This window comes from Epinephelus lanceolatus, chromosome 2 (assembly GCF_041903045.1).
Source record: "Epinephelus lanceolatus isolate andai-2023 chromosome 2, ASM4190304v1, whole genome shotgun sequence".
In the NCBI taxonomy this organism is placed as follows: Eukaryota; Metazoa; Chordata; class Actinopteri; order Perciformes; family Serranidae; genus Epinephelus; species Epinephelus lanceolatus.
Genome location: NC_135735.1, coordinates 35,411,105 through 35,435,211, shown reverse-complemented (window position 1 = coordinate 35,435,211; position 24,107 = coordinate 35,411,105). Strand labels below are relative to the sequence as shown.

The 24,107-nt window shown below is 43.1% G+C and overlaps 1 protein-coding gene across 5 annotated transcripts in view; it reads left to right on the top strand.

The window, feature by feature from the left end:
- Positions 1-24,107, top strand: part of shf (Src homology 2 domain containing F) — a 107,106-nt gene that overhangs the window by 56,098 nt on the left and 26,901 nt on the right. For 3 of the 5 annotated variants that reach the window (XM_033624409.2, XM_033624390.2, XM_033624382.2), the window contains exon 3: positions 20,265-20,483. In XM_033624409.2, the coding sequence (XP_033480300.1) occupies positions 20,265-20,483 (219 nt within the window). Of the gene's footprint in view, positions 1-20,264; positions 20,484-21,292; positions 21,392-24,107 lie in introns of all 5 variants that reach the window. The other 2 variants (XM_033624399.2, XM_078161170.1) reach the window with 1 other exon arrangement.

Genomic DNA, 24,107 nt, shown 5'->3' with positions numbered 1-24,107 from the left:
TAAAGCTTCACGTGTCTCCGTTTCCTGTCCCTATAAACAACCAGGAAATTGAAAGTAATAATGTTCGACATGCTGGCAAACCTGCCTGAGATGGGTTTTCCATGACATTTGAGTATCCTTTGCCATCCTTCTCCATTTCTTTCACTTCTGCAAATATCATCTCTGTTATGCTCATGCGGTTGGTGCAGACTTGTTTTACAATCTGTATTTGAATATGATTCATTCATTCTCAAGTGCACTCTATTTCTCATCAGAGAAAGTAAAGCATGGGGCTGTTTTACAACATCAGAGGATCAGGGTAATGTTTGATCCCAGGGAGTGCAGTGAGGACTCTGTCCACTGTTGGAGAAAGTGCCATTTTTGTTGAAAAAGTTTTTTGTTTGTTTGTCAGGATGCACAGCACTGATATACTTTGCAGACAGCTGAATTTTTCACAGTTATCTGTCTGTTTTCCGCCAGTGTAGTTTACCTACCACATTTAACTGTGACGTCTGGTGCAGATGGAGACGCTAATAAACTCTCCTCAGTGCTTGGCTTATCCCATGCCAATAAACATTTGTCTAGGCATAATATTTCCAAACACCACTTTTGGACAGCAGGCAGATCCTTGGAAGCTTCCCTGTGAAATGCTGACTATCACACTGGTGCCTCAAGTGAAAACAGTCTTTTATAAACATAACAAGAAGTAAATGTGTTCGTTTCAGTCATTATAAAATATACATATAGTGCTAAGATGGCCACTACATTGTGCATGAATAATTCTAATCATAAACTCACCATCTATAGCACCTGAAATGTGACAGGAATAACCAAGATTGCACTCCCTGAGGCATGCCCTGTTTGTACAGTGAAGATATTTTTGGAGATTCATGTTCCTCCTGTCCAGAGCTTCCCGATTGAGTCTTGTTTTGCAATTTTTGTGCCCTCAGAGGAACTTGGACTCCATTTTTGCATGCCCCCATATGTTTAGCATTTGGGTCCAACATGAAGGCTTGTGGATAGGCCTGAGGCCTTTCGCAGTGTGGCAGATGGTGGATTATCCAAACAAGCGGACAAATTACCTAGGATTCCCCTCTGTGCCTGGGCACAGTTGAGAGCAGCAGTGGGCCCAGCAGCCAGACCTGCCAACAGTGGGTCAGCTGGCGCCGGGGACCGCTCACACACTGCCCTGTCTCCCTTCCTGGCATCTTCATCCTCCCTCCGTTTCCTTTCATTCCCATTTTTGACTGTCGACTCTTACTCATTCCTCTCCCACTTGGCAAAGTCTCAGTCAGCACAAACGGATCTTGGAGGGTTTTTGTTTCAACACAATTCTCCTTTTTTGTTTAGATGGAGATTGTTCACGGACTTGATTTTAGGATGATTTAAAGTCTGCAGATGGGTTTATTTTGATTGATTTCATCTCCCCTCTTCCTCCGTAGCTCCCTACAGGAAGCAGCGCAATTATGATGAGAGGCCAACAAATGGCCCATGTTCAACCAGAATCTATTGTAGGAAAAACAATAAAAACAAGCGAGTCCGTGCCATTAATTCTGCTGGGCTCCATTTTTAGGAGAGACACATACACGGCTAATCTCGTTTACCCCTAACAGTTCTGGGAAGCCATGTGTCACCTGCCAGAAAATGCTCAGGACACCTAATCTACCATTGTCATACAATAGACCTTGATAGTGATAAATTATGCTTTTAGGACGTGAGTCTTAAGTCTTAATAGTGATCAAATGCCTCTTTCCTAATTGAATTGTCCTGCAGGCATTACACGGTCCCTGTAAGTGTATCAGGACTGGAGCCAGGGGAGGCTGAAGATTCTCAGTGCTCTGTTCAAATAGACCCTGAATGGCTAATGACTGTTATTAATGAGGCCTGCTAATGCAAGCAGACAGCCATTCAAATGTAACCGTTTCAAGGGAACAAAACCGCTATGATGGAATAATCCCCCTCATCCACAACAACCGCATCATCTATTTCATCCATCCGTGTTTGTATTCATGAGTTCTTGGAGTCGTCAGTATTCTTCAGGCGCATCTGCCACTCCACTCCTTGTGTCCTATCAGGTCTCGCTAGTGAGCCAGGCACCCTGTTTCGCACACTGCCAGCCGAAAGGTCAGCCATCATTTAGCCATCGGAGAATGAGTTTGCCGGTGCCACATCCTCCGCAGCGTGTCCACAAGAATTTACACAACAGCAGTGGAAAATGTCAGTACATAGAGAGCATGGTGATAAGATGCTTAGGACATTATTCTTGCTGTGATTTAGAGGAATTAGGAGCAAACAAGTGTAGGAAGTGATGAATTGTGCTGTTTTCTTCTGGAATGATCACACTGTGTATATACAGAAACAGGCAAAAATGTCACTTCACAAAGATTTTTTTTCTTTTACTCAAGTGTGTGAAGGAAAGACTCACGAGTTCAGGAGAAAATCTGAGCCAGAAGAAATTAGCCCCTCCTGTTCCTGACAGGATTCTGGTAGCTTCCTATGTCTCAGCAGGAAGTGCAAGAAGTCAGACTTCTCAGTCTTTCATCTCCACGCCCACAGGACTGGAGACTCTGTCTCCTCCATATGTTTAGTAGGCCGACTCATACACTGCTGGAATATTCTGAATTCATGTTTGTCTGTTTGTCTCTCTGGCTTTGTCTGTTTCACAGTTCACACACACACAGAGGCCCATATAGCCAAACAGACACACAGTATAGACTCCAAACTCCCACTCAGCATAAATCAAAAAGTCCCCGCAACTCTACCAGAGTTGCCCCCCTCCCTGCTAACATTTCTTCATCTGCCTAATTTCCTGTCAGTCCCTTAGAGACGTCTCAGCAAAAATATGTTTTATTCATTGGAGAAAACTGAGATCCTGAGTTAGAATTACACTTGTCAGAGGTTAACAGCACAACTGCGTGTAGCGGAGAGATTATGACTGTTCGACATTCAGCCACCTCACCAGAGTGGAATCCAGTGTGTGTGCTCCCTGAAGAGAGCGGATGAGCAGCAGTCGGGAGGGAGGCAGCAGGTGCAAGAATGCGTTAGCAGCTCTGAGCGGGATGGGTCTTGTCAGCCCACTCTTGGCTCACTGTAGGGAGGAGAGGGTGTATTGTTACGGCGGTGTGATGTACGTCTATGGGTGTGTGCACGGTTGTCTCTCCCTAGTATGCACCTCGTGTACTGTGTGGGAATTTGTGCCAGTCATGTGTGCCCTAAAATGTGTACATGTAACTACAGGCCTCTTATTCGTGTGTGAGCCAGCTGACCTTTCTTTAACATAGATTTGTATGAGTGTAGTCGCCCACACAGCTGGAGGAGGAATCCAGAAACCTTCCATTTGCTGGTTCTCTCACCAGCTGAATACCAGGCTAACAGCAGATATGCAGCCTTGTGAGGCCCTGGCGTGGTATTTTAGACCTAAGTAATGGATGGTTTTACTCTGAGGTGGAGTTTTTTAGTACGTGTGTGTCTCTTTGTGTGTGCTCGAGTGTGTGAATAATTATGGTCGAAAACAGGCGGTGCGGTATTCCTTCCAAATGGCATGACGTATAGAGGGAGATGGCTTAAATCAACATTGGCATTCCTTTACGAAACATGCTCGGCAGCTGCTCATAACCCTGTGATAACACACTCCCTGCCCTAGTGACAGAATGAGCTTCATCCTGCTCATCGGTCAGGCTCTTTGTGTTTTGCTTGCATCCACATTTTGTGAAAGGGATTTTGGCAATGAAGAAGGCATTCCTGCTGGGGTTGAAGGAGGCAGCCAGACCGCATGGAGGATGATTACACTCCTGAGGGAAACAGCGGATGCAGTGGGAGAATGAAACCTAGTTGGGCACATCAGAACTGCATGTTCACTGCCTGTGTTAGCTCCCTCACCTACTTTAAACCATAATAAAAAATGTTAATTAAGTGCTAGAATTGCCTGTGTTTCGGTCACATTACTAATCTTTTGTTACTGGGTGTGTTTTTTAAGTCGTCAAATAACAGACTTCCTAACACATTCATAAATTTTCTTCACTTTGCAACTGCGTGGCTGTGAGTCAATGACACAGTTAAGGAAGCAGTTCTCTTGACCTGTATTGTCACATCAACTTCCGCTGCTATGTCAGTGGTGGTGTGATCCAAAGCTTGGTACTCTTATCAACCTTCTGCTGGGATTTTTTTCCACAATGGCAGTAGCACGTTATTGGATCCGGGAAGGGGATGAGGCAAAGATTACTCACTCAGCATCATTCATTTTTATTGGCCTGAGTGTTTTTACGGGATTGCCATTGACTCTTAAATGCAGGGTACAAAGATACTCTATGGGACACTGCCATGCAACTCCCAAGCCCGATTCCAGTCAGATGTTAATGACTATTCTGCAACAGTGACACTGCCTTTCCTAAAACACTGTGCTGGCAGAGATCCCTCTCAAAGACCGTAGTTTCATTAGTGGTGTTTTTTTGGGACTTGGGCTATAAAACTTAGTGGCATGCTGACGGATGCCTGGCAGAGGTTCCAGAGCGACTAGTGGTGCTGCTGCTGCTGTTGCTGTTGCTGCTGGCGAGGTTAGTGGAGAAGCCCACGTGGCACGCTGCAGCCACATGTCTGGGGCCCAGCCAACAGAGAGGCATCATAAAACTCAGGTATGCGGCCTTGCACAGCAGACACTGACATGGTATTATTACTGTGTAATCCTTGTTCAGTGATGAGCACTAATGAAGGCAGCTGTGTTTGCCTTTCCTTGATCTTATCTGGCAGTCATTTTTGTGTGTGTGTGCAGTGTTTTCTTCTTCTTTTTTAAATTATTATTATTATTACTACTATTGTAATTATTATTATTATTATTATTATTATTATTATTATTATTATTATTATTATTATTGTTGTTAAGACCCCTTTGCCCAACACTGTCGTATGAATTTTTATGATATAAGACACTGATGAGTATTGCAGGTGTTAACATTTTCACGAGTGACAAAATAATCCATAGTGCATCACAATGTAATGTTATCCAAAGGGAGCCATAGTGTAAATTAGCAGTAATAAAAGAGACAGAAATCAGACTTCTGCTGCAGATATATCATATTTCCTGAAGCAATCACAAAGATCTGGCCTTCAAAATTAAATATGCTAATGCCAATGACTTTTCCATGACGAGCTCATATTGGCAAAGCAGTACTTTAACCTGAGGTCGCTGTGGAATAAGCCAAAAATCTTTAACACTAATTCCCACACACCATCAATCAGCAGCCTCTAAACCAGTCCCACTCCTGCAGTGTATAAACTACCATATGTAATATCTCCTGTAAGAATGGCACTACAGCAGAAGGTGTTAAAGGATTTGCTCATTAGCCAGTAATAGAACTAGCTTAGTCAAGGTTTACATTGCAGCTTGTTTTTTCCTGGGTAATCAGTTTTGTTTACAAGAGCTCATTTTCCACAGTGCACCCTTGGGGTCGATTTGCATTCATTGTTCAGTCTTCTGGAGTTTTTGTTGTGTGGTTGACTCATTAAGGAAAATGAGCTCGCCTTTATGGGACAGCTCTTTGTAGAGTGTGAATAAAGCAAATTTGAAGAAGTTTTGAATTAGGAAGTTCATTTCGGAGCGAGACTGTGCTGATGTTTGAGTTTTGTTACATGCTGTCACACATACATTGCATGCAAGATTTGTGTTTAGTTTTTGTTGTCTTTTGTCTTTTATAATGTCAGCAAAGGGGTGCACATTGTGTAGTTTACAAGTAAATCAGCCTTTGTTAGCCAAAAAACATAAATTCACAGTGTATAAACATATTCCTGTCTTTTCAATCAAGATGATATCCTTTCTTTTTGCTTGCTCTTGTGTCTTGTTTACTCCTCAGGGACAGGTGCTCAGCAGTATTGATACGTAGCTCTCCCCATGAATTTTAAAGCCCTTTGATTAACAATGCAACGTGTGAAACGCTAATGAAATTCCAGAGACGCATCACTTGTAAAAATTATGCAGCATCCCATGCAGTATTGTCAAATATTGACATAAATGCCAACAAGGGAGCTGGAATTTAGATTTTGATACTGTATGACAAATCAATCAAATATCTTATGAGAGCCATGAAATGTCAGGGGCAAGACAATGTAATAAAATAATATGAATGGCAACAGGAAGGGCTTAATAAAAACTAAATTCAATACATGCCTGTCACACGCCTGCTGCAATATTCATGACAGGTTTATAGCTAGTGAACAAATGGGAGATAATAATCAGCATGAGCAGGATTTCCTAGTAAAAACAATATGCAGAAACTTATTCTTGACACCTATTTTCAGCGATTTTTCATGACATGTTGATTTATTTTTTGAGAAAAAGTAAACAAAACAAGCTGCCAAAAGATTCTAAAATCCTGCTCACCCAGAACATAAAGCTTGTCTGGAAACACTTGTGGTGTAAAGGCTTTATTGTGAGACTAACACATTTTGGCTTGCACCCTTTCATCAGGGTCATCGGTATGAGACTAATTCCCCTCTCCGTGCACCTTGGATGTGGGTAAAGTTGAGCCAGAACTCACGTCATATCTCCCACGTCCTCAGAGCCACAGTGGTGCAGACGAAAATAATGCAAATAACCATCTGCTACTCTGTGTTCGTTCTTCCAGTCTGTACTGTGTAAGGACAGGTCTGCACTCAACTGCACCTGCATGGAGCTTGGTTAGCATATTGATGCCAACTGGAAGGCATGTGTGTGAAACTGATGAAAATGAGGGGAGGCTGTATGAGGACATATGAGGACTTTTTATTTTCTCTGCTTCACTGAGAGTCAAGTAACATCTCTGTTTGACGACCTGTTTTTGTTCAGATTAATGTGGTTGCAAAGATTAAACAGATGCAGACTTGCGCCAATCGGAAAATGTAATGGCCGTCTTATTATGTAGGCTTATCTTAGTTTTATAAAGTCGTGGCATTACAGTTGGATCAAATATCATGTGCCTCACCTGCACTCCTCCGTCTGCCTTGTCAGAATGAATCAGGTTGGACAGAGCTGAGAGGTCTGACTGGACTCCAGAAGCTTCTCTCTGGGCTGTCGGATGTCTGATCTAATGGAGGCTGAAGAGGACAGACAGCAGACACACTAACATACACACACACACACTCCAGCACTTCAGACTTAGTCCTGTGCAGCTCACTAGGTACAGTGTATACACACCGAGACAGGGACAGAGTGGGAAGACATTGTTTAGACGGAGCAGAAGAGAGGTGAAGTGTATCATATTCATCATCATGCATAAGTAAGGCTTTGTGTTTTGTTTTTGCCAAGTGCACAAGAAGCTAAGCCGGAGTAAACAATACAGCCTCAAGCTGTAGCCAGACACTTGTACAGTGGGTTTTAATTAGACTGTGGCTAATTGCAGTGTTCATATCTGATTGCTGGACTGTAGGACTATCTTGCATGCATGTGTGCAGCATGTAAGGAACATAAAACATGACAAACAAATGAACATTAGTCAGCCTCACAATATAGAGTCGGAAAGTCTGGCTGCATATTCTGTACTTCTCAGAGAGGCACAAGCTCATTTGAAAATACTGCTTTAGACACATGCGGTGTCATGGCTAACAAAAACATAATCATTTTGGGGCAAGAGAAATGCTTGATTTTCAAAAAGCTGATACCATTCATCCATTAAATTTATAATTCCATAAAGATAGTCTGCTCAATAGAAGTTAAACCATTTTGTGAGCCAAGGCCAGCCATTGTCTTCTACCATTTTAAAAGTTATATACCACACTGAGTGAAAGTATAACTTTTATCATAGAAACCTGTCTGTTCACTGACTCAACAACACCTTTGTAAAACATTCATTTTAGGCTCACCTGAGGTACAAAGTGCAGTCAGTGTTTCCCATTGTTTAATCTGTTTGCGGTCATGTTGTGTTTTATTCGCTCAGACACAGGGTGACGAGGATCAGGTCACTCACAGTCATGTAAACACTGTTAGCAGCTTACAGTGGTAATCCACCCTTACTGTATTTACCCTCTCTGCGTATCGTCATGTGGGGAGCGCCTACCAAGAGGCTGCACTCATCTGAAGGTCAAAACAGCACACACGTAAAACGAGAGCGAGGTCGCTGCTGTGTAACTATTTGCATTGCCAGAGCCCTGCTAATGCACGTTTCCCTGAGGACATGCACGTCCCGTGGACTGGAAGGATTGGTAAACAGGTCACAGTGCTGCTCCAGCAGAAGTAGCCCTCTCAGATAAAGGAAACAAATCAATACCAAGCGTTCCAGCGTCTCCCTATCTGCTTCCCTTTTAGCCCGAAGATGCAACAGCTTTTTCTTTTTTTTGACATAATGAATATTTATGCTTCTCTGTTGAACTAGTTATACTACACTTTTTTCTAATTTGCTGCAGTTTCATCCTCATTTTATGCTTGATAATGAGCCTTGACTTTGAAGTTCAGGAATAGTACGAGTGGCATTATGCTTCATTTTTTAAGTGCTCATGGGGTGTATTTGTAAGGGCCTCCAGAGTTTAGACTTGCTGGCGTACTACAAATAGTAAAAGTGAGGTCATACACAGTTCACATTGTGTAATGTTGCCACAAGAAGCGATTTGCTGCAGTCCTCCGTTTGTAACCCAGTTTGTGAGTAAAATATGTCAGCGTTTCAGCATGCATCCATCTCCGCTAATGAGAGACAGCCCAAGGAGAGTGCAGTGACTGTCAGCTCTGCTCAGCGTGGAGGTGATAGAACTTAATTTCCCACAGATTTCTCGGCTGCGGCTTCTGTCTGCATTGTTGTGCTGCAGGGAGAGATTATCGGATTATCACACAATAAGGAAGAACGCCGGGAAAAAAAGGGGGATAGACTTAAAAGTACGAGATTCTTCCTACTCGCACCAAGGCTCCTATTTTAGTGTACAGCTGTGTGGTGGCTTTGTTAGAGTCTGAGCATTGCAGATGGCTGTTGAGGAAAGTCGTTGGAGATCCAAGCACCAGAAGATGTTGTGCTTGTACTGAAAGATCCCAAATTCAATTCCCAGCAGGAGCGACTGACAGTGTCGCACTATAATTATTAACCAAGACACCAACACACTGCTTCCTCAGGCATTCTCAAACCTAACAAGCAAATGTCTGTGGTTGCTTTGAGCTTATAGATACATGACCTCTGTCTGACCCATGTCTGTACAATACCAAAGCTTTCGCTACAGTGCTCCACTTGTGCCACAAATAGGCACAGTGTCATCTCTTTCTCAATTCTCTTCTTGTCTTCGACTTGTCTTGACATCCCCGGAGGGAATGTGAGCCAGTTGAAGGTTGAAGCAGCAAAATGGTGGGGGTGCAAGTGGGACTTTGCCAGAAGCCTATCACCTTTAATGGGCTATTGCCCCAGATGGGGTGGGGGCATGAAGTGACTATTCATCATAGCCACGTCCACGTGTCATCAGACTCCCTTGTCCCTCTCCTCTGAGACCACACAGGGAGATTAGGCATCATGACAAGAGGCACTCACTGGCACGGCTCTTTCCTTTCCTTTCTCTTCTCCTCTGTTTATCTCCTCTCCTCTTCCCAGTTCCCTTCCCAGAACCAATCCCATTCCTATGCTGTCTTCTTCTCCTTGCAGCCATACACAGCCTGAACTCTGGGTGCACTCTCCTCTAATCCACCGCTAGTCTTATCTGAGCTCAGGAACAATAGCCACAGAGCAAGCACAGCTAGAACAGCAGCCTGCAGAAAAATAGCTCCACTCCCACAAGGCTCTGGGACCCTCTGCATCCAACAGCGTCAGCCAAGCAGTCTGTCACTGCCTCACATTAAGTCGTCCTCGCGGCATGTCGAGAAAAGATTCCAGCTTCTGTGTGTTTGACCGTCGTCCAAATGGAATTTCTATTACTGCAGTGCAATCGACAGCACCGGCGAATGACTAATCGCATCTGTACTTGTGTCGCCTTGTCATTATGCTGATCTACTGCTCGTCTTTTTGTTTGTTCACTGCGGAGCTGCGTGAGTTAGCTGTGAGGGCTATTCTGTGATTCATGTAGGTAGACGGGCACCCTTCCAAGCTGCTGTCCCCATTCATCTCCTATTAATGAGCTTTCACCTCAGTCCTAACGAGCTGTAATTGCAATTGTGCCCCGCATAGGATCAATGCCGCCGTCCATGCAGTGGCCCTGCAGTGGAAAGGCATTTACATAGGTGAGGCATTGCCAGTGATACGCAGCGAGGCAGCATCAAATCACAGGGAGTCCTTCAACAGAGTCACATCCCATGTTAAACAGCAAATCCAGTTAATTACTCATTACTGGGTGCCTGACTTTGTTAATTAGCAATCCTCTCAATGATAACAGGAAACTCAATTCCATCTCAAGCTCATCTGTCTTTAGGACTTGACCTCATGCTGTTTCTGAAAGATTGAATTCAGTTTCTGTTTTTAGCCACGCTAGTGGCATGGCTCTAGGGATGGCAATGTCAGTTTGTCGGTGGGATGATCTCTTGGTTGACATGTATGAAATATCTTGACAACTCAGAGACACTCAGGGTCTCAAGAGCCTGAGTTGAAAAACTTTTATCCCCTGGCCTTTCTTCTAGTGGCAGCTTCAGGTCAAACACCCTATATGTCCAATATGTTGGTTTATATCAGAGCCTGTGTAGATGGACAATGCACCTCCACTTCTTCCTACTGTGCAAAAATGAAGCTAAAATATCCCTGATGCTGCCATTTTGCACTAGTGATGTCTTTTGGAGTCTGCGCAGTAGTGGTACAACCATCTGACCCAATAGCGAGCAACACCACTGATTCAGGGCACACTGATTGGCACACACAGCTGTCAGTCATGACGGAACACACCCCTTTTTACAGCATTAAACGTATCACAAAAATGAACACCTGAAAAAACGTGTGATGAGAACTACTTAAAATGATAGAATCTCTCTTTGTGAAACATTTGTTTGACATAATCACAGTTGTTCCTCTATCTCAGACATGTATTAAGGTGTTACATACCTTTTTAGGCTTTTTGACATGTTCCGGCGGAAACTTCCTCCTTCCTCAGAAGTGTCACCTGAGGAAGGAGGAAGTTTCCGCTGAAACATGTCAAGAAGCCTAAAAAGGTATGTAACACCTTAATACATGTATGAGATAAAAGAACAACTAATGTGATTATCAGAAACTGAAGACATAATGAACACCGCTGAACTATTTGTTTGACATTCTTTCAAATTCTTCTTTACATTTTTAGTTCAGCCTGTGTCCCATCTGCTAACATGGAGGGGGCGGGGTTTATGACCTATACTGCAGCCAGCCACCAGGGGGCTATGATGTTTAAGCTTCACTTTTAAAGAGCTTTCATGCTGTCTATATTTATCTATATTTATTAACACTCACTGGTTTATATCCAAAAACCTGCACAAAGAATGACTCCCCCATTTGTTATTTGGTGAATGTCAGCATGCTAACATGCTAAACTAAGACCCTAAACATCATACCAGCTAAGCATTGACATACTAGATTCATCATTGATGTTTTTTTTAATGTGCTGATCTGAGCATTTCCCTCAATGCACCACTGTATTTACATGCAGTCTTAAGTGGGATTGATGTGTATATGAGTTTAGTATGGTTTTCCTCTGACAGACAGCCAGAGGCATGAGCAACAGTGATTGCATCGAGAACCAAGAAGACAATATGTTGACGTGTTGCCATATGAAAATGATTTGGAAAACTCCTTCTAATGTAATAAAGTTAACCACACATAGAAGCAGTGGTCTGATAGTACTGCACCTCATAAGTCACCTAACAGTTATTTTCATCAGTACTGAGCTTTCAAGTGATGTGTGTTCATTATCTGCTGGATATGGAGAGCCCTCCACTGCTGTGCATATTTATTATTCTTGCTACTCTCTCCTTGTGCCTGTATCTCCCACTCTCTGTTCCCATCACTCTCCTCGACTTCCTGTCACAGTCTCTTTGTTTATTTCTCCCTCTGTGACAAACTTGCATCACCTGCCTGTCTCTAATTTTCAATTTTTCCCCTCCCTTTTTCTATTCACCTGCTGTCGCTCTTTGTCTCTCTCTCTTTTTCATACATCCCCACAGTCTCCCTCTAACGTGCCCCTCACTTCCCTTCCCTCTCTCTCTCTGTGTCTCTGTTACTTTGTCTGGCTTACTTCCGTCATCACCCGCCTCCCTCTTGTTTTCTGCTTTGTTTATGTTGTCTCTTTAGGCTTACTCTCTTGCTCCAGTAAGGGAATGAATCCATATACATGTCAGCGTGTTGTGGAAGACACTCTTCAGCTTCTATTCCCTCAGGCCATCTGGGGGAACAGCAAATTTACTCACACACAAGCGCACACACCCACACAGGCATGTCTTCGCTTGGATATTACATGTGACTGGCTGCACAATCCTTAACTCTTTTTTTTAATGTTAATGAACAAATGGACACATTGTTTGATATACCATCTAGATAGATTTCCTAACATTAATTCACAAAGGCGATCCATCTCTGTGGGTCTGCCGACAAGCGTCTTTCACTATGTGTCATTTGTCTGTCAAGAAGTATGGCTTCCAGCTGAAACGGAAAGGCATTTTTAAGAAGACAAACCAAAAATAGTGTGGCAAGACCCAAAATACTCTCCTCTTTGGGCCAAGCATGAATAGACTGTCTGAGCTTTGGCTTCCAGGCTTCCCAAAAGTATATGTGTGACAGGCAGGCAGAGGCCTCGGAGTGTACCCACCACAAGCTTGGCACAGTGTGAGCCAGAAGGAAGAAGGAGACGGAGAGAACAAACGGCACTGCTGCTTTTGTTCTGTCTGCAGGAGGCTGATGGAGACGCAGCAGCAAACAGACACACAAGCAAAGACGCACACACACACACACACACACACACACACACACACACACAGACGCCCTTGTAGATGGACAAACCTGTCATATTCACAGACAGACAGGAGCATGACTGTAACAAATCAAAGCTTATTGATTGCAGACACTTTACAAATTGTTTCTAAATATCAAATCAAGTAAGGAATGCTGAAATTGTGCAAAAAAAAAGATGTACAGCAGAAGCCCACATGCTAATTTATTCCTTTTGTCTTTGCTGCTTTTGTTCCTTCTAAACATCATGAGAGACAAAAATTAAATTAAAATTGGGGCGAGGTCTGAGCACAAAGCTGACAGCATTGTTTTGTCTGTGCTTATCGTTTCTATTCTCTCAGAGGTCTTTGGGGAACAGTCGGCGGCGAGAGCCTCCTCTCAGCTCCACTCACTGAGCGAAATGACACTCAACAGCAGGCCGCCACGGGTCAAGGAGCAAACACCTTCACTTGTCAGCTAGTTCTCTGACTGACACACAATACCTGTGGGTGGTCCCTGATATAGCTTAAACCTCTGACTGCTGCAACAAGATCGACCCTGTTCGCTCTTCACAGACCTGGGCAATCAGACAGAATGAAATCAGAGGTGCAGAAAAGTCTCACTGCTACATATGAGCCTGCTGCAGCAGTTTTGTTACTCAACCTTGTGGCCTTTTCAAACGTGTGCCTTTGTCAGGGAACAAGCTCGGCTGGGCCAGCGTCACAGATGGCTACGTTGGTTAAAATACATTTTAGCATTAGCATTCATGAGCAGCTCAGCATCAAGGCACGAGTGAAGTAATTAATGTGTGTTAATCAGAAAACATCTGCTTCGTCATTTATCTGTTTTAAAACATTGAACTCTGCAGCAGTGTTGTAGTGTTCTAGATCAGTCTTGGTCTGTAGACCGGTCTCGAGACCCCTTTTTGAAGGTCTTGTGTTGGAATCGCAGGGCTGAGCGATGTGACTATGTGCAATATGTGGATATATTTTCAAGCAAGATACAGATTTAGACAATACTGCTTATATTTATATAGGGTCAAGTAGCATTACATAACACCGTTCTTCCAAAAAGCCATGCCAGTGTACGTCCCCCCTCTCTCACACTCTGCACAGCTCTGCCCCACTCACTCACAAGTTCTCCAGCAACACTAAGAGAGACACAGAGCTGCTACTCTGTTTATTCTGTCTGTTGCTTAGTCTACAGTGCAGCATCGGTCTACATGTTGCACGTGCTACGCTAAGTCAGTGTAATCCAGCGCTGCGCTGCATGTGTGGAGACAGAGCTGCTTGATTGTGCCAGATGAGCATTTGTTTGCTAGTTTGTGTGTGAGGTGATTTAAAGTGCACCACTGTTGTTCATGGTAGTTGTAGTCTAGTGTCTAGTGTGACACTGAGACAGCCCCGGATGCGGATGACAGAAATGACAACACTGATATTTCATATACAGTACTAAATAGTGCAGACAAAGTGTCTTGCTCCATCCCTCCCTCGGCCTCTCTGTTGATGCTATGTACATACATAATATTTATAGTCTAAATAGATATGTTCCATAATTTGTAAATTTTTCATTTACATGTTGTGAAGCTGTATCATTTCAAACGTCTGATTTATTTGTTAGGAGGCATGGTGGTGCAGTGGATAGCATTGTTGCCTCACAGTAAGAGGGTTCTCCCCGTGTCAGTGTGGGTTTTCTCCGGGTACTCCAGCTCCCTCCTACAATCCAAAGATATGGAGGTTAATTGGTGACTCTGAATTGGCCGTAGGTGTGAATATGAGTGTGAATGGTTGTCTGTCTCTATGTGTCAGCCCTGTGATAGTCTGGCAACCTGTCCAGGGTGTACCGCCTGTCGTCAGCTGGGATAGGCTCCTGGTCTGGTGTTGATCTTGACTTGGTCTCAGCCCCTTAAAGACTTGTTCTTGTCTCTGTCTCAATACACTCTGGTCTTGATTATGACTTGGTTTCGCTCTAGATTGTCTTGACTATAACACACGACTGTGCAGAGTATTTTACTATAATGTATACTCAGTTACCCATTTCCCTCATGGATATTTTGCCCTACTCTTCAGATGGATGCACTCCACAGAGATCCACCATGTTGATAACTGAACTCTCTGAAAATGACAATAGCTACACAGGTTCAAGATTTCATTCAGAGTGACTTAGCTCGGGGAGCAGGCAGAGCAAATCCTGGAAGCCTGGATATTTTCTGGCCATTGTTTTCCTGGGGTGTAAAGTCAATCGCATTTAATCCTTCACTAGTGCACAAGAGATCCCCTCAGTCAAATCCAGATATTCACTGTGCTTCTGCGAGCGCTTCACAGCAGTGAATTCTCTCTGGCTCAGTAGGAGTGGGTGGGTGGCAGTCAACCAGAGAGGCAGATAAATGTGTTTTTGCTTTACATATCTGAAGCTTTAACCCTGCAATACAAGCACAGTTATGCAGTTGTTTGCTACTTTCTTTCAAATGCAATTACTTTTACTGGTTGGCAATAATGGAGGAGGGCAAGTAAGATGAGAGTGGTCTGGACGATGAGGGCTAGACGTCTCGGTCAGTCCTTTTTTTGCAGCAGGATGCGGCTGCCAGGTTGGTTGCAGTTAATGTTTTTTGATTTAATCCAGAGCTCTCTGCCTGCCCATGCACTGCCATGATAATATGCCCAGAGGGCTGCTATTGTAGTATGTGGAACAGCAGCCTCCCTGAATTCATCGCAAGGAACACATTCTCTCTCCCATAGGATTAATCTCTCTAGTTCATGAACCAAAGAAGAAAATGATAACAAGGACTGGATCTGTTACTTGTTTGAAAGCTGAGCACTTCTCACTGTTTCTGATTTTTATCTCGCATGTGGGAACCTACATTCAACTGACTGGTACTTTACAGCTGAGTCAGTAGCCGTGTCTTTTCTCATTAGGGAAAAATGGTTCATAGCTTGAATGCAGCTGTTTGGTTCTCAGCAGTATGCTCTGCTCTACGTTTTTAGTGGCACTAAACAGATGGTTGTGGTCAGTGCTGCTGCTGCCGCTACATGACTGCTGAAACCCTGTTGAGTGTGGCACACTTTCTAGATGTTTAATTGTTTCTTAAAATACTTGTAGCACTCAAAACTTTGGAGCAACAGCTCATTCCTCTCCAATTGCACAAATGATCTTGAAATTTCTCCTCTTCCTTATCTTATAAAGTACTGGTAAAATAAATCAAATATTGCAAACTTTTCGGGGGTATGAATGTAGGGGTTAGTGAGGAGCAAAAAGCCGAGGACAGGAAGTGCAGCATTTGGACAGGAACTCTGACATCCGGGGAGGGGAAGGTACAGGGTACATCAAGGGAGGGTGTGGTGGCTGACCTCTGACCCTAAACAGAGCAGAGAGGTCAAGGACAGAAGATAGACTGCAGCTGTGTTGCAACATGCAACCCCACTGTCATGCCAATCACTGTAATTTGCCTAGACAGATGTGTCCCCACCCAGCTTACTAAGCATGCCTCAACAGGAGCTGACAGAGAGAAAGAAAAGAGTGAAGGATTAAAGGAAACAAGGAAAGAAGGGAGGCTGAAAGGAAGAAAGAAGTTATGAAAGATAGTGGGGAAGACGGTCAACAGGGCTCCCGTCTGCACACACAAGGCCTCATTTCTGGGAGCAAGCAGGGAGTCTCAATCCACCGCAGCAGTTTATCGAAGGCAGCGTGCCTCCAATTAAAGGGTTCTTCCCACAAGATTTACTCTCCACCCCACCAGTAACACCGTCCTCCCATCCCACTCTCATTTTTACCTCCTCTGGCAGCCTCCTTTTGCCTTTTTCACCCTCTTTCAGAGCTATTTGTACTTCTGCAGGGGAGGTAGGACCTAATCATGCCAGGATCTCGTAATACCAAGTCTTTTAACTGCTAGATCAAAGAGTGCGAGTTTGCCTAATGCGGGATTATGCTGCGATACGGGACCTGGCAGCCTCACCTCACTCCACCCCTCCGCTCCCACCACCACCGGCGGGTAGCTCCATTAGGCTCAACGCATTGCTCATTTTTCCGCAAGAGCTCCCTTGGGCTAAGAGGCAATTATGCAGTAGTATGGCATAATATTTCATTCTCTTCACATCGCATTACTCTATGGTGGTGCTGGCCACTAACAGCTTCATGTGGCCCAGGAGGAAGGGTGCAGGCTGCTAACAACTTCATATGAGTAGAGGGAGATTGGAGAGGGGAGGCAGAGGAGGAGGAGGGGAGAGCAAAAGGGAGAAGAGGAGAGTTCTCAAGGGCACGATGCTTCATTAAGAGTCAGGTCTGTTTCACCTTCTTACATGAAGAATAAAAGGGTTTGCATGCATGCATCCTAGTTTAGGTCAGGTGATTTTAGGAAGATTTACAGCATGAATGCAAAAACAAAAACATGAATATGTGCACACTAGATTCATGATTTTAAACCTTACACATAAAATTTATATGCAGAAAGTCATATCAGGCAACAGTTTGAAATGTTAAAATGGTTTTTAAAAGCTGTGCTGCTTTACTTTATATTTCTCAGAAATGCAAAATTTTCACAGCCTCTTTGAAATGTTTGAGATAAGCTTGGCCGCTGTATGAGATTAAATATCTCATACTGCGTCCAGGCATCCTTCAAGGCAGTGTCTGTCTTATTCATGACTTTATATATATACAGAAGAATGTGTGGACACTTAAAAATCCAACAACAGACAAGATGTGGAAATGTTGCAGGAAGTGTTTACTGGTGCACGCACTGAGGAGCAGCTATACCAAGGTTCAAAACATGTCGGTCCATTTCTGCATTGTGTGAAAATTGCACATAGTAAAGGCCATTTTGCCCTGATTTGTTTTTACCTAATCACCATGAATCTACACCCCATTTAGAGACTAGCAGCTCTTTTGGTCCAACAATTTCTTTTCTGGCACTGCGAGTCCTCTCCCGCACTCCATCTTTGGTTGAGTGGCACACGCTGCTGAGAGGTCGTACTTCAAGCTGTTGAGAAGCTATCTTTTTTTTTGTGCTGTAGAGGCACTCTCCTACCTCCACCTCAGGTTTGTAAAGACATGTAAAAAATGTCCATCTTTTGGGATTTGACAGGGTTTAATATGCTGGTTGGTGGTCAGTCAGCTGGTCTGTTGATCTGTCAGCCCAAACAACACTTTAGTCCAGAGTATGACATTTCGACAACAATTGCACAGATTGCCAGGAGGAAGGCCCTTTTTCTAACAGCACCCTCAGGGTAAAACATTTTAGCCCCACCACTGCTGAGGCGCTGAGAATGCCAAAGTCACCAGTATATTGTTTGTTTTTCCAAACACTTTAGTGTTATGTTTGGTTGTAATAAAAATTGTAGCCTGTAGGAATACTACTGGGTTTTTAGATGTAGAGTTTAGTTACTTTGCACACATCGTTTAGAAGGAAAAAAACAGATTTTAATAAATACAAAGCATAACGATACTCAGGGGTGAAATCACAAAGAATGGATTGCGGCCACTGATAGAACTATGAACTGTGCATCTCTTACAACTGCTGTCTTCCCCCATCTGAAGGTTCAGCTCACAAATGATACTGCCCTAATGATATTATAGCACAAACACGCCCACAAAGTTTGCCCTTTTTTGGCATCTGATAGCAGTTATCCATGTGACAAATTATAAATGTTGCCTTGGCAGAAAGAAAGAAAAATAATATTTTCAGATTGCAGCTACAGGTCCTGACCAACATGGTGTAGAGGCATTCCTCAGAACTTCAGGCAAGCAATTTAAACATGACAGAGAAACTGTGTTTAGGATTATATATCCCAGTCTGTCAGTGCTATCAAGATTACTGGAAAGTCTAGGTGTAACAACCCATATAAATGCACTACAGTTAGCACCAGCTCTCTGAAGACCCTAATAATTTCACTGTAACTGCATGTGGCTATTAACGCTAATCTTTGTGAATTGGACAGTTTTGCATTGAGGCTCATTTGCACAGAAAGGGGGCAAATTGGTACCAAATATATGCACATTACCTGATTTAAATACGTGCAAATAGCACAGACGCACCAAGACGCTATTTGCTTGGCAGCACAGTTAGGGGTGCATTTCACTCTTTGCAGGTGCTTTGGGAATTACACAGTTTCTTTTTTGTCTTATTTGTGCAGGTTTAGCAGCTGCAAAAGCTTTTGTGAATTCACTTTGTGGTGTATCATAGATCACAAGCCAGAATATTAACAAAGTTAAGAGGAAATCTGTGGGTGTGTGGGGCTGTATGTGAGAATATTAATAATATTTTAATAATAATACTATAAACATTGCAGGGATAAATGTGCATTCACATGCTACTGGTTTGAAAGAGACATTAAATATGAGCACAGTGTTCGTAGTTTTTTGGTGGGGGGCGAAGTGGGGGTCATAGAAGGAACAAGTTGAGGAAGGAAATTGATGCCTTCTCTTCACCTCTGTTCTGACAGAGCAGGCATGTGCAGCCCGAGGCAAGGCTGCTTAGAACTGTTGTGTGATTTTGCCAGAGTTTACATGGTGTGCTTTCGCAGGTGCTCAGCCCCCCAGGCCCCCCTCTTTACCACTCTTCTCTATTTCAACACTCTTCTGCTTCCCACTTCTGTCATCAGTTCAGCAACAGCAAACTGTCGCTACATCTAAGAGGCCCCTACTATGCCAATCACACATCCTATCAACATGCAGATTATTTCACCCTGACCATCGTTGGAGGTGGATTTACACTTGAGATAAAAAAGAGTGAGAGATTCCCGGCATACTCAAACGTTACTGAGAGGCCTGTGAACTCAGCACCCATTCTGTTGCCATCTTATGCCATAAATAAGTCTTGCAGTGCCTCGCTTACTGTTGTTAGTGTGCTCAGGATGGCTACAATTTGACTGCAATGCATCAAGCTACTTCAAACGATAGAAATTTGAGGTCCGAGGTCACGCTAACTTTTTCAGTGAGGCAGTGCAACTTCTGCACAACTTCTTTGGACAATGTTTGCTCAGCACAAGAACTTTAGCAATTTAGTAGGTTGCCTATTGTCTGATTATTCTACAGTGTCCAGAATTTTCTCATCACCAGCCATAACAGCTGACAGGGTTGTTTGGCTTGCAGTTGCTTTCTCATTTTAAAGTACAGCAAAGTAAATAAACTCTTTAGCCTGATAGGCAATGCTATTAGTGCCCTTTAGCCTGAAAACTGTCATTGGCTGTGAATTCAGCAATATAACAACAAGGACGCAAGTAGCTGAAACTGTGAATATGAGGCGAATCTTGTCTCCCACTCAAATCTGTTGAAATATCACCACACATTCATCACATGCTATACAAGAAATGTGCAAGGCCTCACAAAATGTGTTGCCTTAGTGTTTTGTAAGTGCATGTGCTGTCATAAATCCTCATTTCTCATATGCTGACGGTGTTCCACCCCACGGAGCCGTTTTCTCCTATAAAGTTTTATTACAGAACCCCAGCATTAACGACCAGTCTTTCTCCTCGTTTGTAGAAATACGATCCGGTGGGCGAGGACCTAAGGAAGGACCGGCGAGGCAGCTGCCCCTGTACGACACGCCGTATGAGCCAGCCGAGAATGGCGGCGACTCGGACCCTGAGCGCTTGCGCTGCCCCAGAGAAAGCCGGCTGCCGCAAGATGATGAGCGACCCCCTGAGGAGTATGACCAGCCCTGGGAGTGGAAGAAAGAGAGGATTTCCAAAGCCTTTGCAGGTACGACAGTAACCACCAACATAATATATGACACAAGTAGCTAAAACATGTCAGTATCATACTTCATAGAATAAAAGGACCTTTGTAGACAAAGTACAAGTGTTCTTGTAACAGACAGAAAACAAGCTTTCCTCATCCAAATGCAAAGGCTTTTAGCTCTTCTTTTACATACTGTTAGTCTTGATGTCAAAAGCTTAAACACTGAATTAGACCATGTAAACGAATCCAGTTAACAAATGACTGCATTTCTTTAACGGTTGCCTTATTTAAATTTCAAGCTTTTAACACAATGCAATCTGAAACTGTTTATCTTCTCCCTAACTAACTCAGGTGTCTGTTCTTCCAGCTCTAACATATCTGATTTTGGCTTCTGTCAGGTTGTGAGGCTTGTGTTCCTGCTGCTGCTTTGAACCCTGTTAACACTTCTTTTTTTCCTCCTCTGTTAAAGCACCCGCTAAGTTCACTTGCAGGTGTCCAGTCTACTGTTTGCTGTTTTGATCCAACTGCTGCCTGTTTAAGCTAAGATGATACTTATGCTACTCAGAGGGGCATGAATGGTTTTGCAGGTGCATGTAGGTGCAGGTAGTCGCTGTGGTTTGAGAGCTTCAGCACGGCTAACACAGCCATAACATCAAACAGGGCTGTTCCTGGAAAGAATACGGCTTTGGAATCTAGATAATGCACCCCAAATTTAAGACAAAAAAAATGCCAAGCCTTTTAAGTGATATTTTGAAAGAAAATCAGCAACCCATGACTATTTTTCATCGCCCCTTTTCTCTTTATATTTTTTCTTTTTCATCCTTGAACAGCTCTGCTTTGTTATGACTGCATTAGCTACGAGGGTTCTGTAAGTGGCACTGGATCAGGTCCCCACGGAGGAAAGGACTGCACCCCTAAATCCCTCACAGGTACCATTGAGACGGGGCTGGGGAGTGTCTCTTATCTGTCTGTATATTCATCCTAGCCTTTATACTTTGATGCTTGAACCTCTTGCGTTGCACTGAATCTTGCAGGTTTGGGATTTATTTCTTACTTAAATCCTCAGCACACAGGTTAAAAATATCCTTAAGAGTTGATGTCATACTGTAAGCGTGTTTTGCAGGTTATTAGCGAGTGTAAGATTTGGTTAACGCTGCAAAAATGATTGTGTGAGACCTAGATTCTCAAAATCAAATCTATCAGTGCTGTATCCTGACAAAAGGTCACCCACTTCAAATGTAAATTGGCTTGCTTTGAAAATGTTCTTGATTAGAATGACATTATCAGGATGTTACTAGTGTGATTGCCTGGTGCTGGATGTGGACTAAAAAAGGCACAGCCACTGTAGAGATACTTTTCAAATCAGCCTTTACACGAGTGCAACAAGTGCAGGAACACTTCCTGGTGCTCAGAAGATGATGGGTGCAGCAAGTGAGTGAATCTATAGCTCCTTCCCACTGGATAAAAAAATCACTAACACCCGCTAACAACTGGCTTTTGTACTTTGTAGGAAAGCTTACAATCTGTATTACTTCCAGGTCAGAAGTAGTTGGCTTCAGCTCCAATCTGCTCTGATCAGCAGAGATGGAATGTATTTTAGTCCCTTTGCTAGAGTGATGCAGTGACTGGCCATCACAAAATACCGTCTGTCTCCGAAGCAGCAGTTGAACTTCGTTCAGAATTTAGTTGGCACTGAGTTTGAGAGAGGGACTCAATAAGTTGCTTAAGAAATATATAAAAGTCGTAACCACTGTAACATTTTCCCTGGCGTTTGTAATGCTTTCTACTGTTTACTAACCTGTTCTCCGGCCCACTGAACGTGACACACCAGAGGAAAAAATTTGCATACTCGTCTGCTCTGGTCTAGTGGCAATGGGAAAAGAATCTATCACCTATTTTTAAAGTACATGCGCTAATATTGATGGAAAGGGGGCATATGTGGACTCCTCCACCTCTAAAGCTACATTCACACTGCAGGCGAAAAGTGACCCAGATCTTTTTTTATTATATGTGACTCGATTCTGTTTTTTTCTTAACAGTGTGACTATCTCAAATAACACGGAATCTGATCTTTGCAATTCTGATTTTGGCCATGTTACCAACCATTACAGCCCATCTCCTTTGCGCTTTCTCAGGGTGATGGGTCATTCACGTCACAATCTCACCACCGCTAGCTCTGACTCTGTATCCATACACACCTCCATACAGATGTAGCAGCCATTACTACACAGAAAGCCCAAATTAAAAATTTCTGCTGTGCATCAGCCTATAAATAAAACTGTAAACACTAACTCCATGTTTACTTACGTACAACAGCGTGCTGTGTGTGACATTGCATGCGGGTCAGTTCAGGACTGTGACCAGTTCACCCTGGAATCTGATATTGGCCACGTTTAAAAAAAATAATGTGATCAGCCAAACTAAAAAATCCAATCTGAGCAGTAAATCTTATTTGACTACACTCACACTGCACCAAGGCTTGCAGTGTGAGTGTAGCCTGAGGGTGCGGGGGAAAGATAATAATTAACACTGCAGTTAGAAAAACCGTGGAAATACTGTATTTACCTAAGTGGGAATGTTCTGCACACAAACCTTACTCAGTCAGCTCTAGGTATTCTACGTGATGACAAAATCATCAATGAAGGAACCCTTTCTTTTTTAATTACAACTGAATGAAAGAATCCATTAAAAATATGCGGGGCCCGAAGGCTCTTTGTGGAATACAGTTGGGAAAATAAGTTGCCAAGTTTGTGATTAGTTTTTTTTTTTTTTTTTAACACTTGGAAGAGTAATTGAGCTTTACCGAAGTGTAAATGTAATCTCACCGAGCAAGACCCAATATGAAAATAATGAAAATTCTCTTCATAATAATTTGATCATATTGTGTTTTCTTTGACATATTTTAATTTTTTTTCTTTCATGTTTTCCTCACTGTATTAATCTGTTTTTTTCTCCATCTGTTTGCTTTTGGAACACTGCACTGAATTTATGGTATTTCAATGAAGCAAAATTGATTAGAAGTAGAGAGGATGAGAGCGAGATGAATCCCCAGTGGTGTTTAGATGTTGGTGGGTGCTTGAAGATGCATGGGACTCAGTGAGAGATCTGGTAAAAGGAACAAACATTCTAAATCACAATTCATATACAGTTGTGGTCAAACGCTTACATGCATTTGTGGGACAGGTATGTCAAGACAGTTTTGGGAGGTTAATGAGTTCTTGTTATGTATATTCTATTGTACGTCTGAGGTTTAAAGGGATACATTGCTGATTTCCAACCAGCTTTGTACCATAACTATGTGGGTGGTATGTGTATATGAACTGTGGTAAAACTCCCTCTATCTTACCAGCACCATCTCCCAGCTCAATCTTTGCTGGCCTAAAGGCTGTAGCTTGAGCCACAGATTGTACTTTACATTTTATTGTCCCCTCAACATAGACACAAAAAGTATAGAGGCGGATCAAGCGAGAACCCCCACCCCCACCCCCACCCCCCAAACTCAGATAAAACTGTAAAACTAGGCTGTGCTGATCAAATACAAACCAAGTCTGCTTCTGTGTTGCCTATTCCTCAGCTAAAATGTTTTAAGAAACATTTTTAAGTTTACTGTATAACTGTAATTTTAGATCATGTGTTACCAGCCAG